At 42.2% G+C, this 15,988-nt stretch overlaps 2 protein-coding genes across 3 annotated transcripts in view; both read right to left on the bottom strand.

The window, feature by feature from the left end:
• Positions 1-3,191, bottom strand: part of Ckap2l (cytoskeleton associated protein 2 like) — a 26,101-nt gene extending 22,910 nt beyond the window's left edge. The window contains exons 1-2 of one of the 2 annotated variants that reach the window (XM_021153963.1): positions 3,090-3,191; positions 2,300-2,366 (exon numbers count right to left, since the gene is read on the bottom strand). In XM_021153963.1, the coding sequence (XP_021009622.1) occupies positions 2,300-2,366; positions 3,090-3,126 (104 nt within the window). In that variant the 5' untranslated portion in view covers positions 3,127-3,191. The remainder of the gene's footprint in view (positions 1-2,299; positions 2,367-3,089) is intronic. The other variant, XM_021153970.1, reaches the window with a different exon arrangement.
• A 2,433-nt stretch (positions 3,192-5,624) lies between these two features.
• Positions 5,625-15,988, bottom strand: part of Il1a (interleukin 1 alpha) — a 10,624-nt gene continuing 260 nt past the window's right edge. The window contains exons 2-7 of the mRNA XM_021156519.2: positions 15,326-15,380; positions 14,183-14,231; positions 12,798-13,026; positions 10,954-11,127; positions 9,103-9,227; positions 5,625-6,912 (exon numbers count right to left, since the gene is read on the bottom strand). Of these exons, the coding sequence (XP_021012178.1) occupies positions 6,724-6,912; positions 9,103-9,227; positions 10,954-11,127; positions 12,798-13,026; positions 14,183-14,231; positions 15,326-15,372 (813 nt within the window). The 5' untranslated portion in view covers positions 15,373-15,380 and the 3' untranslated portion in view covers positions 5,625-6,723. The remainder of the gene's footprint in view (positions 6,913-9,102; positions 9,228-10,953; positions 11,128-12,797; positions 13,027-14,182; positions 14,232-15,325; positions 15,381-15,988) is intronic.

The raw sequence follows: 15,988 nt of genomic DNA on the forward strand, positions 1-15,988 counted from the left end.
ACTGCAAAGAGAGGCCCATTGGTCGTGTAAACTTTATATGCCCCAGTACAGGGGAACGCCAGGGTCAAGTCCTGGGAGTGGGTGGGTAGGGGAGTGGGGGGGAGGGTATGGGGGACTTTTGGGATAGCATTGGAAATGTAAATGAGGAAAATACCTAATTAAAAAAACAAAACAAAAACAAACAAACAAACAAATAAACAAAAAACCCCCAAACCAAACAAACTCTCTAGATCATGGGTATCACACTTAGGATTTTTAACCAACATTTGATAAAGAAATAGAAATAAAATATAAGCATTTAATATAAATATTTATATAATAACAATATAAATACTTTAAATATTAAAATTAAATATAGATATAAATGAAAAATAAAACTGTATTCATACTGAACATGTAGATTTGCTTCCTTATTCTCTAAGCCAGACTATTTCCATGGCATTTACATTGTACTGGGAACCATAAGTAGCTTAGAGATGATTTCAAGTTTATAAAAGGATATGCATATGCTGACAGGAGCCTGATGTAGCTGTCTCCTGAGAGGCTCTGCCAGAGCCTGACATATACAGAGGCGGATGCTCACAGCCAACTACTGAACTGATCATGGGGTCCTCAATGGAGGAGTTAGAGAAAGGATTGAAGGAATTGAGGGGGTTTACAACTCCATAGGAAGAACAATAATATCAACCAACCAGAGCTCCCAGGGTCTAAACCACCAATCAAGGAGTACACATGGAGGGACCCATGGCTCCAGCCGTATATGTAGCAGAAGATGAACTTGTCAGGCATCAATGGGAGGAGAGGACCTTGGTCCCGTAAAGGCTTGATGTCCCAGTGTAGGGAATGAGAAGGCGGGGAGCTGGGAGTGGGTGGGTGGGTGGGGGGCACACCCTTATAGAAGCAGGAGAAGGAGAGATGGGATAGGACATTTCTGGAGGGGGTGGGGAATCAGGAAAGGGGATAACATTTGAAATGTAAATAAATAAAATATCTAATAATAATAATAATAATGATATACATAGGTTACACATAAACACTATTGTATTTCATGGAACATCTGGGGATTCTGATACCTATGAGGATGTAATCTGAAGTTGAAATCTAGCTAGTGAAACAAAAGGAGAGATAGGACAGAGCTCAGTTTAGAAGGATTCCATCTCCATGGACCAGATCCCAAGTCTAACAGAGACTTGGACGAGAGAAGGCATGAGGGGGCAGGCACGTCTCTAGCTTAGTAAGTCCTGTATCTTTATGCATTAGGAGTGACAGACAGGTCTGGGGAATGTAGGTCAGTGGCAGAGTGCTTGCTGTCTAGCATGTGACAGGCCCTGAGTTCCACTCACAGTACAGGGGAGGGGAGGAAGAGAGGAAGGAAGAAGAGGAGTGAGAAGAAAAGGAGACACAGAGAGGGAGGGAGGAGAGAGACATTATGGGTATGTTGAGAAAACAATTTTGGTTCATTTAATCCAGGAAGTAGAGGTGAGGAAAAACCCAAGGTAAAATGACCTGGGCTAGGAAGATCTCCAGCATCCACATTCAATCAGGCATGGTGAGTATCCCTCTAACCCTAGGCACTAGGGGACAGGGATGAGTGGATCATGGGAGAGAGAGTGCTGGCCAGCCTGCTTAACCTAAGCAGTGAGCTTTGCGTTCAGTGAGCAATCCGGTCTTATGGGAATAAGGTGGAGAGCAAGACACCCAACATCCCCCTCCGGCATACACACACCAACCGAGCTACTCAAGTGGGAGGCAAATACACCCATGCTAAGCAAGAGAGAGAAATAACAGGGCAAAGATGGTACAGTGCTGAGAAAAGCAAAGGATGTCTGTCCACCTCAAATATATGCCCAGGGAACACCAAAGGACAAGTTGGCATGCCACTATTGTGGACTGACCATAACCAACTCTCCTGTCTTCGTAAGCACACACCATAGAAATGCCCTCCAGTTTTTTGGTCAAAATCTGCGCTGCTGGGAACCAACTTTCCCAGGAGAAAGAAGGAACCAGAAGAGCTTCCAGAGATGTGGGTAACAGTGTAGTGTAGAGCCTTCCTTCCTTTGGAGACTGTTAGGAAAAAAAAAATGCTTAAATATCTGCCAACAGACAGCACTGCCTAGGGGTTGCTGGTTTTTTGTTTTGTTTTGTTTTTTAAATCATGTCTGGACTGAAATGCTCCTTTTGTTATTACAGGATCACCATGATGCAAGTCAAACAGACTGGAAACAGAAGGGCTGGTCCGTTCATTGCTGTTAGCAACTGGGGCAACAAAGCCAGTGTAACTATGGGAAGGTAAACTCACTTGGCGTTGGGGTCCTTTAGCTTTCCCTTGGCTGCCAGGTACTCCTGGAGCTTCTGCCACCGTTCTTCTGTAAAACATGGACACAGACAAACACCAAAAACGTTACAGAAAACCCTTGATATCTTTAAATATGATACTTCCCTGTAGCTATTTTGGCTTCGATAAAGTCACCAGTCCTGTTATGCTTGCTTTCAATACCAACGGTATCAGCCTGGTGCCAAGCTCTTTACTAAGCTGTTTACACTAACCATCAATCCTATGAGGTATTTGGCTGTTTGAAACTCAGGTGAAGTGACAGGCTTAAATTTACCCACTAATGTGCAGCAAAGCCAGGATTTGGAATCAAGACTTTTTTTTTAACCCCTGAGTTACAAATTGTGTGCCTAGGACGGTCCGCAGAACGACAGGCCCATAAGTGAGGACAGAGTGTGCATCTCAAAGGTGACACGGGGGAGGGGCATACTGGAGAGGTAGAAAGGGCTCCAGGTCCCTCAGAGGCCAGGGTTCACAGCATCCTTAAGCCTCAGCCCACAGTTTATCAATCAACCTCCAGACAGCGCACATTTTATCAGTGAACCTGCAGAGACTCGGACTGGGGCCGAACCTGCCACCTGGTTGCTGTCAAAGTTTTGGCCATAACAAGCAATGCAGGGGTGTCCCCCTGCGGCAACGGAGCGCGCTGCTCCTCGCTGTGACCCGGGTCCAGCGTCCTTAACCTAACTGAGCTCGGGGGAGACTGAAGCAGGCGGGGGAGGCCTGGCAGCTTCAGGAGGCTGCCGACCACACTTACCCGCGGCTGCGCTGGCAGTGGGGCCGGGCCCCACCATGGCTCTACGGCGACAGTTTCTTCCTTCAAAGGGCGCGCCTTGTTCTAGTACGAGAACAGGGCGCTCGTCTGGACGCTCCTATTGGCTTCCGCGACTTTGAAATTCGCCAATAGAAAGACGGAGAGGGCGGGATAACAGGAAATGGACACTCGGCGATTCCCACTGGGGACCTCCCCTGAGGCTCTGCGATTGGAGAGTTTCTGAGAAGGCCCGCCCTGTGGCTGGGTCACTTCCGCAGCGGTGCTGCTGCGGTGGGAGCCGGTGGGTGAGGCTGGCTGGCCGAGGAGTGGCTCTTATTGTAGCTAAATTTGGGTTAAGGACGGTTGTGACAGTTGAAGAAACGGGGAGAAACAAGCCGGAGCCTAAATCTCTGTGCTGTCTATTAGGCTGGCTTTGGCTGCAAATAATAGCATGCCAAATGAAAATGCCCCGTATCAGTTATTGTTCTCATTCTTGTAGCCGAATACCGGACAGAAACAACTTTAAAAGACATAGCTCCGTGTAGTCTCTGAGCAGCTCGCGGGAGCTGTCAAAATGGCTCCATCTGTCAAAAGTGTCTCAAGGGAAGGGCATCCTAAGACACAGGAGCCCAGGGACCACACAGCGCTGAGGTGGGACAGTGTCCCCTTGGAAAGGCATCCTGAGACTCGGAAACCCAGAAACCACACAGCTCTGAGGGGAGAAGGTATTCCTGTGGAAGGACACCCTGAGACATCAGAGCCGAGGAACCACACAGCTTTGAGAGGAAGCCTCGTCAGCGAGGCACTGCAGTTCCCAGCGGAGGGTATCTCCAGCTCAGCTCAGGAGCTCAGGAGCCTCTGCCCCGCTCCACTTCTTTGCTTCTTCCCTTCTTCTGTCAATTGCTTCTTCGCTTCTTCCAACGCGAAAGTCATATGAGGCAGCAAATCTCATAAAAGATTCTTATTGGAGAAGGATGTTATGGTGGGAAGAGAAAAGGGCAAGGGGTTAGAAGAGTTTTTTTTTTTTTAAAGAATAACAAAGATTTCCTAATAGAAAATGTAAAGAACAAAATTATATAAATTTAAGAATGGAAATAAAACATGGAAACATAATAGTTTATTTAAACAGAAAAGCATCTACAAGGTAAAGTTAAAATGCTAACAAAGGCCTGCTAGAAAGGAAAAAAAAAAAATCATGAAGGAAAGAGAAGGGAAAGGTTATCACGGCACACCTAAACATTATCAGGTGAGTGAAGGAGAATAAAAAAAGGTCACAAAAGTTTTTGCTTTTGTTTTTGCTTTTTAATACGATAAAAAGGGCTGAGATGGCTGGGGTAAGGAGCACGCACTGCTCTCGCAGGCCACCAGAGTTGGTTCCCAGCACCCAAATTAGATAACATAACTGCCTGTAACTCTAGCTCCGTAGGGTCTGACATCCCGACATCCACTTGTGTGACAAGACTTTCCCTGAGGAGATGTAACACATGGCTACTTACTGCAGACAGAGATTCCACGGCAGACAAAAGCTTGGATACCACCAAAGTTCAACACGTCTTATCGGGGCTATGTACAGGAATTTGGGTGAGGGGTTACTGTACATTTCAGCTGTTTAATTATTGTTTCTGTGATTTTCCACCCCCCCCCCTTTCTAAAATAGAGTCTGTCACTCCTGGTTCTGACTTTCTTTTTCATCAGGTCACAGGAAAGCAGCTTCTAACCTGCTGTATTGTCTCTAAAACCACTTCTTGGTTTTGGTGGCACATTGTATGGTGAGTTTGTATGGACATCTACATCGGCATGCACATGTACTGAATATGGATTGTTCCTTTAACTGAGCCTGGGAATATTATAATTTTCAGTGCTATCTATCTGTGAATACTGGCAGCTAGCAAAAAAGAAAGAAAAGCTATGGAACCTGAATTTTTTTTTAAATGCATTTTTTTTGGGGGGAAAACAGCAAAATGTAACAAAATATAGTAAGGAACAGAAACCATCATATATAAGTTGGACAAGCCATGCCAACAGAAAAATGAAAGAGCTCCAAGAGTAGGCAGAAGAATCAGAGGCTTACTCATTTCCATTCAGGAGTCCCATGAGAGCATAAACTGAAAGCTAGAGTGTGTGTACAGAAACCTGTGCAGACCTGTGTAGGCCCTGTGACCGCTGCTTCAGGCTCTGTGAACGCATATGGGCTTTGCTCAGTTATTTTAGAAGGCCTTGTTCTCCTGGTGTCCCCTCACATCCCTTCTGTCTCCCCGACTCCTGTCTCCATTTCCGCAGGGTTCCCTGACCTCTGAGGGGAGGGATTTGATGGCGACATCTCCTTTAGAGCTGTGTGGAATCCTGGTTTTGTAAGGTGATGCTAACTTTAGTGAATTACGTGAGTGCTGACCAGTTGTCCCTAACTTTTAGGCAGTGAAGTAATAAAGACAACAAATAACAAAAACCCCTCCACTGCATCACAACAAAACATAACAACAACAAAAGCCAAACCATCCCAGTGCAAAACCCAAACAAAAAAGATAACAAGTAAACACATCAGCTCAAACTTGTTTTATTTAATTATGATTAATAATAATGAGTTGATTGTTATTGTTGATAGTTACGTGACACTGTGGTTTGAAAAAAAATTGGAATCCAGGGGAAACACTGATTACATTCTAGAAAAGAAACTTCGGGTAACAGTGATGTGGTTGTCCAGTTAAGATCTTTCCATCTTTAGATGGTTGGTGTTAGTTATAGGTGAGACTGAATGATGTAAGAATACCCAGACAGCTTTAAGGACGGGAGGGAAAAAGACTGACTCAATTATCATTTTAGATGAACAAAGTAAACAGTACAGATTAAGAGCATGATGAAAGGGTTCCCAAGTACAAGAATGTACAGAGAGCTTCATGGCTGTGGAAAAAGTGTAACGTCTGTAGCATGGTGCTCTAGAGGAAACTACATCTAATTGATCATCTAGAAAATCCTGCTGCGAGGATGCTTGTCAAGCTCAGAGGATTTAAGGATGTTCCATAAATAATATAATTATCATAAATATATTTATAAATACATATATAAAATAACTTAAAAATAACATTCAACAGTCTGTCTCCTTCTTGAGGTCTGTTACAGGAGGATTTCATCCAAATGATCTCACTGGAATAAAACCCACTGAGGTAGGAAAGATGTAGCTATTGTCCCCTTCCTTTTGAAAATGACAGCATTAAGTTCTTATACCTTTATCCTACTCAACTGGCATTTTGAAGCCGAAGGTGCACAGTGAGATTGGTCTGTGAATTTATATTCCAAATGCATTGAGTGTGCTTTTCAGTTGTTTTATCCCTTTGTTAACCCATCTGTAATATGTGTAGAGTCTTTTTGATCCTCCTAAGAATGCCATGCAGAATAGTAATTAAAATGATTAGTACTGAGCAAACTATAGGGTACTCTTTAAATAACAGATAGTATCATATGTCGGGGTGGCTCCACTAGGGTTTGCTCTTCTCTTACAAAGAGGGTAAACATTCATTTAGAATTACAGAGACTCAGCACATGCTGTGCAAGTGACTCAGGGTGAAGAAGGTTCCTGTACATGGTACATACAGATTGTCAGCACTTCCCAAGTGAATAGACTCCCGAAATAAGGCTGCTTTTATGATATCTGGAAGTCTGTCATAGAGGGCAGTCCCCGTGCCAGGTGCACCCGACTTTGTTCTTTGGTGGCGATAAACAGCTCTGGATAAGCAGCTGATGTGAAGTAGTTCTTAGAGTTGATACTTTTCCAGAAGAAAATGAGGTCAGTCTCACTACCTGTGATGAGTTTTGGTGTTTCTGGCAACTCCTGTGACAAGCAGAATAGAATTCTGTTAGTGCATAAGAAGGCATTGGGAAAAAAAAAAAAAAAAAAAAAACCCTGAAGGGCAACCCTCCAGTATCTGGACTTCATGAGAAACAGCACTCTGGAGCCTGCCTCTGTGATCTGGGTTCTTTCATTTGGTCACTCATCAAGCATTTATTGCATGCCTATTTGATGTATGGTCCAGATGATCCGTAAGAGTTGATTACCTTAGTTAATTGGAGAGAAATCTCAGTGAGTCATGAAGACTGTCAATGATATCTGAATGTCCTAAATCCAAACAAGTGGGGGTGAAACACTGCCTGTGTACATCCTGTCTTTAATGCTGGCACAGGGAACTCTCATCAAGTCTGAACACTGAAGATTGTAAGACTTCTAAACATTCTGACCCCTGAGTATACAAATTAAACCTTTACAAAACCAGTGGAGCATGGGATGACGCCTACCTCTGCATTTTGGTTGCAATCTGAAAGTAAACCATGCACATACACACAAAAGCAGGTAATGGGAACTCCACACCGCTTCCCTGATCTGAGCAGCTGACTGCTCTGGGGATAACCCTTTTAGACTGTATTCTTCCTCTGAGTATGAATACCACCTGATAATAACCTCCATGGCAAAATATATTTCGGATTCCATGTTGTTGAGACCCCCCCCCCTTTTGTATTCTTTTAAATCTAAGAAAGCAGCCTGATTAGCTTCCTTTGGGCTTTGAACTTTCAACAAGACCTGTACTATCCAAACCTCTTCATCTCCCCCTTTTGCCCCCATCCTTTGGTCATTCTACCTCCAAATGACTACCCAATCCTCTTCCTGTCTACATGGTCACTGTATTCTTCTACTGTGCTTCTTCTCCAACTTCCCAGCTGGGCTCTCTGCTCTCTTTAGCGCTTTTGTTCTGGACTATTGTCCATTTAAGAAATATAAATGACACTAGCACCCTGCATCCTCTGAAAGCCTTTGGTGGCTTTCAACTGTATACCAAATGACCAGGATCAAAAGTGCTCCGCTGTTACTTGCAGCTGGCCTGTGGGTTCATGAAGCTCTAGGGAACTCAGGTCTTTATGTGAACTGAGATCCTTCTGTTGGGATGTCCCATCCCTACCTTGTATTAGTTGGTCTGTCTCTCAGGGGGTTCTGCTCTTGTCCCTCCCTCTAAATAACACTCCTCCATTTTTCTGTCTTAGTGTCTTGTGCATTTTCTGTCCAACATCTTACTTTGTTGTTGTCTATTTGACTTATCTACTGTACTAGAGGACTGTATTCCATAAGGTTAGGAATTTTGGCTCATCACTCTAGATAGTTTTTAATGCTGTGCTTGAAAAATAGAAGACAGCTGGGCATGGTGGTGCACGCCTTTAATCCCAGCACTTGGGAGGCAGAGGCAGGCAGATTTCTGAGTTCGACGCCAGCCTGGTCTACAGAGTGAGTTCCAGGACAGCCAGGACTACACAGAAAAACCCTGTCTCAAACAAACAAACAAACAAACAAACAAACAAACACAACCAAAAAAAAAAGAAAAATAGAAGACTTTCAGTAATTAATAGCTTGTTGAAGGAATTCATGAATGAAGCCACTGAAGCTACTGCCCTACTCAGTAGATAATACTTTCATTTGATTCTGACAGAGAAATACAGACACCCACATACATTTTAGGACAGGAGGCACTGGATTATACATTTACTGAATGAGAGTTACATTCTTCTCTATGGTAAAAATGTCTAATGCTAAAATGTGGGTGTGTGGGTGTATGTTTGAGGGAGATGGTCACAGAGAATATGGGCATGAGATGAGAGACAATAGTATTATCAATGGACCACTGGAGTGGGAAGGCTAAGGTTTGAGTATTGTGGCTCTTAGCTCTTGGCTTCATGTGAACCAGGGAGCAGTTAATCCTCTGGGATCTCCGTGGGCTTATTTGAGATTTTCAGAGTCTGGCTCCATTGTCACAGTGCTCTGTATTGTGTAAATCAGATGGTGGAAGTCATCTTAAAGATCAACAGAACAAATGGATGCTCTGGGATGGGAGGCAAATAGGGTCAAGGAGGAAAGGTGAGCTGGTGGTGGCTGGCTGTAAGGAGACTGTGCCATCCTAGCAGGGACATCTGCTTACTGTGATTGATCACAAACAGTGGGAGGTGAATGAGGACAAGTTTGAGATGGAAGCCAACTGACCTTCAGCAACACGGGCTGGTCTTCTCCCTGAGCGCTCACGAACAGTTGTGAATCTGAGATTTTTAGAGTAACAGGATATTTAGAGTCATCTCCTCCCGACGAGTAGGCATACATGTCAAATTTTACTGTCAAAGAAAGAGCCAGAAAGGAAGTAAATACACTATTATTTATTTATATAAGAAGAGGGATTTAGATAGAGACAAATGTGTGTGTGTGTGTGTATGTATGTTTAAGATTAAGCTCCCAACTATGGTGTAAATGAATACATCATATTTATTTGTGGAGCTCAGGAGTGGGGCTTTACACATTACTGTATCATTTACAATGCCTTCTACACTTACTAGGTGGGTAAATAAAAGCTTTCTATCTGAGTAGAATGCTTAAGGACCGAATTATTGCTGAATTTCTTCTGTTTACAATAGTGGAATAAGACTTTGACATTTGTTGGTTTATGAGTTCCTAGTGGCTTAAAATGGAGTGATCTAAGAATCTCTCTCTCTCTCTCACACACACATACACACACACACGTCCAGCATAGTAAAATGACTGGTACCACCAGAAATGTAATGTAAATAAACAGTAGGAGCGATAGAGACAGAGGTTGTGGTCAGTGACTGAGTGTGCTTACTGTGTGTATGGCTTGGTTTTGATATCTAGCACCAAAAAGAAAGAGTGTGGGGGCCTAGAAAATATTATTACTAAGTCAGTATGTGGAGGAAATCATGTGAGATAAGTAGGGAATAGAATACACAATAATTTGCAAAAGTCATAGAAAGCCTGTTAACTGAAGTGTGCACAGTATCTCTATTCAGAAAGAACGCTGCCTGCTTATAAGGAGTTCCTTTTGTGGGTCTTTTAAAAAATTTTGTATATTGATGATGTATTCTGCATCTAAAACAGGTTTATTATGGAAACTGGGTCTGTGTAACAAGAAATATTGGGCATGGAATTCCATCCCTCAGATCCCATGGCAGTTAAGGACTTTTGGCTTTCTTGTTACTTTATCAAAGTTAAGAAAAGTTCTTCCTAGATGAACGCTAGCTGTAATTCTGATCATCAGGTTCTCTTAACAGATAGGGACTGACTGCTCCCTGCTCGCTCCATTAAATATCTGTGATGCTCAGTTTTTCTCTTCTTTAAAATTAGGATAGGGGGCCTGGAGAGATGGCTCAGCGGTTCAGAGCACTGACTACTCTTCTGAAGGTTCTGAGTTCAAATCCCACCAACCACATAGTGGCTCACAACCATCAGTAATGAGATCTGATGCCCTCTTCTGGTGCTTCTGAAGGCAGCTACAGTGTACTTACATATAATAAATAAATCTTTGGGGCCAAGTGGCCCGGAGCGAGAAGAAAAAGTGTCTGAAGACAGCTACAGTGTACTTACATATAATAAATAAATCTTTGGGGCCAAGTGGCCCGGAGCGAGAAGAAAAAGTGTCTGAAGACAGCTACAGTGTACTTACATATAATAAATAAATCTTTGGGGCCAAGTGGCCCGGAGCGAGAAGAAAAAGTGTCTGAAGACAGCTACAGTGTACTTACATATAATAAGTAAATAAATAAATAAATCTTTTTTAAAAATAAAAACAATTAGGATAGGGAATGTCTGTAAGCAGCAAGGAGAAGGCACATCAGGAAGCTATCTGCTCTGGAGTAGTGAGCTGTCTTTTGGAACACATATTCTGTCCTTTCCAGGAATACACTGTGGGAATGGAGTACTTCGTTCTGTTCTAGAAGAATTGTGCAAAGCCAGGGATGTAGATAACTCTGTGCTTTGAAAACAGAAAGTTTGAAAGAGGCAATGAAACTTGGGGGCGGGGTGGGGGGAGAGTGACAGACTGATCATTACCTTCCTGTTGCAGGTCATTTAACCAAGTAGTGCTGAGATAGTGTTTGTCCACATCCTGATATATAGTTTGGTTGAGGGAATCATTCATGACAAACTTCTGCCTGACGAGCTTCATCAGTTTGTATCTCAAATCACTCTGGTAGGTGTAAGGTGCTGATCTGGGTTGGATGGTCTCTAAAATCATTACCAAAAGTTCAGGTTACCGCCTAGTTACAAACCTAGATGACATACACATGCCAGTACAAGCATAAGACATGCTCTGAGAGGGACTGGAGGGTAGCTAATCCAAGTGGAACACCAGAGTTGAAACTAGACACCAGAAGGCTTGATCCTACCTGGGGGTTGTACTATTGGCTTTTCTTCTGTAAATCAATTCATCTTTTACTTTTTAAAAAAAAGTTTTTGAGAAATGTTAACATTTTTGTTAGCCATTTTTGTTTGTTTGTTTCTTTTCTTTTCTTTTTTTTTTTCCTACAGGGTCTCATTATGGAGCCCTGGCAGGCTTGGGATTCACTTGACCGACAAGAATAGACTTGAACTCACAAAGATTCTCCTGCATCTCCTTCCCACTGGGATTAGAAGTATGAACCACCAGGTTTGGGCCTGGTAGCAAGTTCCCAAGTGACAAGGAAGGCTACCAATATTCTCAATCTATATTTTCAGATGAGTATATGCTAAGGTAAAAGTAAAGATGCTAAAATCTACCCATCACAGTATGTCACCATTCTCTATAAATAATACATATGTCACACACATATACATATAGATATGATCAAAGGCACAAGTCTACCTTGGAAAGTAGATATATAAGTAGCCTCACTAGTTCCCAGGTTCTGACTAGTTTCACCTCTAGTATGCTGTTCTAAGGAAGTGGATGGTGAGAGAAATTGAAATCTATAGTCAGTGTTACTCCAGTGCTGAAAAGTGTGCTCTGAAAAATGCCTGTAATATATTAAATGAAAAAAGCTGGCTATGGGATTGTGTGTAGTATATACCATAACAGCATGGGCCATGTTTGCTCCCCTGGGCACCTGTATGCAGAAAAGACTAAGGAAACATTCTGTGCTGTTGGTAGGGCTAAAATCTGGGTGACAAAGTGGACATAATATTTTCTCTTACACTTTATTTTAAAATATTCTAGGCAGAGAGGTATAGTTGTCTAGGTTTTATATTAACTTGAGTACTTGGTCTGTGTTTCCTGTGGAGGAATGTCTAGCAAAGATATGAAAGAAAAATTTAGGGTTCTCATAGTCAGAGTGGGTTGAAATAACTGAGGGCTTCCCACTTAGAGACTGAGTCTTCCCCTCGTATGTAAAAGGAGAGTGGAGGTTTGTTTTGGAGCTTAGAGAGAGTGAAGCCATTAATAAATTAGTAGTGTTGTAGCATTTACAAAGACAATGGGAGTAGTAACAATGGTTGATGATTCTTGGGTGGTGATGTCACACTAGGCATAATTGTAGTCTGAATGTTTTGAAATATGGGCTTATTTAATCTTTACAGGAACCCAGTGAGGTGTAAGACTTGGTCATCTCTACTCACAGTATGGGGAACTGAAGCCCAGAGAGATTAAGGAGCATGACTAAGGCGGTGGCAGCTAGCAGAGGTCATGAGCTAATGAACCACGCTGCTTTCTCTCCAACAGAAGACCTTTACATGACCTTTGCAGTATAGCCAAGAAAGGAGTCCTTGAGTAAGTGTTTAGAAACAGGCTGCTGCTGACCTTTCCCTTATAGTTATTGAGCTAACATTCGGTTGTTATTTTGGTCCGAGGCTTTATTTTCTTTCCACTCCATTCTACCACTTACTTAAAACTGAAAAATTTGATCTCATGTTTTACTCCTTACCTTCCAGATCATTGGTTATGGACTCCAGGTCATCTTCAGTGAAGGTCTCACTGAAACTCAGCCGTCTCTTCTTCAGAATCTTCCCATTGCTTGACGTTGTTGATACTGTCATCCGGCTCTCCTTGAAGGTGAAGTTGGACATCTTTGATGTTTCAGAGGTTCTCAGAGATACAAACTGATCTGTGCAAGTCTCATGAAGTGAGCCATAGCTTGCATCATAGAAGGATTTCTGTAAGGAGGAAAAGTGGAATCTGAGAGGTTATCTATGCCCTTGAGATGAGATTGTTAAGTAGGATCTCTATCCTGCAGGCTTAGTGAGAGTGGTCCCCATTGTGCTTCCTTCCTTCCTCCCTCCCTTCCTTCTAAGCATCCTCCCACTGTCCTTCCTTCCTTTCCCACTGCATTCCTTCCTTTTCCTTGCTTGGATTTTCCTGAAACCATGTGATTTTTTTTTTTTGAGAGGAAGGTATTTTTACCCATCTCTAGGCTCAAAAATAAAACATTTTAATGAAATAGATTAATATGGAATCTTGGTAAGTCAGATCCTTCTATTAAGAGGTCTAACATCTAATTGAGAGTGCTCAAAATATTTTAGAAAATACATTCAGCCCTCTGTTTTGCCTGCCTGCATCCCCAGATTCAACCAATATTAAGATTCAAAATATTTTCTAGAAATAAATGACATCTATACTGAACATGTGCATTTTTATTTCCTAAATAATCTAATCATTACTTCATAAGCATAAGAATTATTTCCATAGCATCTGTGTTGTGGCAGGTATTGTTAGGTCACCTAGATATGATTTAAAGTCATTTGAGAATGCATACATGCTTGGGACTTAAACATCTGCAGAAGGTGGTCTCCCTTGATTCTAAGCTCTCATGGATGCCTTTAGTATGGCTGTTCTTCTGGAAGTAGCTTTTAAAGCTAGTATTACAGATACACAAAACAACATAACTTGGTGAGTGTGTGTAACATATTTACTTTCTCTTGGCTTGGCTCCTCAACCTCAGCTCTGTGGGCTATCTGGTTATCTCTAGCCTCTAGTCTGTTAGGAGACAGACCCCAGGTGAGGTGGGCTGAAGCAACTGGCTAGGGAGGACAAAATTAACATTTTGAAGGAACCTAGCCCTGTTCTTAGGGCTTCAGATAGTTCTCTGTTATGAAAGAGCCAATGAACAGGAAGAATGCCATTTAACTACTAGTATGAAGAACCAAGTGATCTCATTTATAAGGAGTAAATGTATGTATATCTCTAGTGGGGGTGAGACATAAGTATGTACTACTCAGTTCTCGTTGTGCTTTTCTGGTAGGTGAACTAGTGTGGGAAAAAAAGGAAGAAAAAGAGAACCCAGATGAATAAGAATGCTAATCATGTACTTACCTGATTCAGAGAGAGATGGTCAATGGCGGAACTGTAGTCTTCATTTTCACTGTCAAAAAACATATAATGAGACTGTATTTTTGTCCACTACTTTACTGTGGTCAGTGGGTGTCATATCTTAACAGCCACATTAACTTTGGGTAACACAGATAGTAGTCCTAAAAACTGATTTAGGCATAGGCACCATTGAGTTCAAACAGTCAAACACAGTAATGAGTTTTAGTGGATCTCTAAGAGATAATCCATCATCCTTAGGAGAACTTGGTTCCTGTTAGGGTGAAAATAAGCTCTATAGTAACTGAGTACATGAACAAACACACACATGAACACACACACACACATGATCATTACTCTTTGAAAAGTTAAAGACTTCTGTACATTCATGTCTACTACACACATAGTAATTCATTTATCACTAACTTGAAATTAGTAATTATTAGAACAGCTTTGTGCTCTATAAAAATCAGGCATGACTAAGAAATCAGAGCCTTAACTGAGCTCCAGGGAAGACTTCATTAAGCTCTTTGAAAGAGGAGAAAATCTTCTGACGTACCACAGGCGTGCTCGGTCACACGCTGCTCCCGTGTACTCACTACAGAAGACTTAACATTTCACAGGTTGTAGCCTTGTTAGCATTAGCATTAATTGTAAACAACAAGAACATCATAGTAGTTAAAAATGTTCTAGAGTTCCAGCTCTCTGCTCTTTTGTCGTTTGTCTCAGGGTAAAGTGACTGTGGGTGTGAATTCGTGTGCCCAAGGGCTGTTTCCTTCTGGTGACTGGGAACAGGCTCTACTGAGAACAGATTCTCTCTCAAACAGCTCATTAAAACCCACTGCTGATTCATAACACACAAAGTCTTTGGAGTGCCTAAGTTGATGTTAATATACAATTATGTAGGATTCAGTATACCTCAAAAATATTTTCTACAATTTCCATGTTTTCCTGCCAATGAAATACTCTTTTAGCACAATGGATGGCTGGTGTTCCTAGGTCTTCTCTGCCCTCTAGGACTTCAGGATCAGTGGATAGCACCATAGTCTCTGCTAGCCTAGCCCCTGGCCAGTCACATTATTTCTTAGTTGGAGTCAAAGGAACCTTGAGCCCCTTATCGAATCAAAAGAGGAAGACTGCCTTTCTTACCTGTAACAGTTCTTTAGGTCTTCAAACAAGTCAGGAACTTTGGCCATCTTGATTTCTGTAAGAGAACACCAGTGGCTGTCAGCTCAGTCCACTTCTAAACCCCGTGCTTGCAAGGGCAATGACCCTACTTTGCTCTTGAGAAATTACAATGAGTGACTTATCACATGCCCAGAATTTCCTCTATTCTTCTCTGTACTCCCTTACATTATTTCTGTATGCTTCTATCTCCTCCACTAGCTTGTACTTTTGTTTTAGAATGTTTTCTCTACCCTGGTATTCTTTGTGTTCAGTCTATTCCATCACACATAGTAGGCATTTAATAGGTGAATATATTAAGGACAAAATTAAAATCACCAGAGTGGGGTGTCTGCCTTATATAGAGGCAAGGGAGACACAGAATGTGAACCTGGTGACCTCTCTCAGTTTTGCCAGTAGAGACGTCCAATCTCCAGAAAAAGATTCGAATTTGCTGGTAGACTCCCTCCCATGAATCTTGTTCAGCTGCTCCCTAAGTTCCCTGTCACTAGAAAGAGAATTCTTTTCTTAAATCTCTCATCCCAGCCCCTGTACTAAATTAGAAGAAGAAGGAGGAGGAGGAGGAGGAGGAGAAGGAAAGAAGAAGAAGAAGAAGAAGAAGAAGAAGAAGAAGAAGAAGAGGAGGAG

This window comes from Mus caroli, chromosome 2 (assembly GCF_900094665.2).
Source record: "Mus caroli chromosome 2, CAROLI_EIJ_v1.1, whole genome shotgun sequence".
Taxonomy (NCBI): domain Eukaryota; kingdom Metazoa; phylum Chordata; class Mammalia; order Rodentia; family Muridae; genus Mus; species Mus caroli.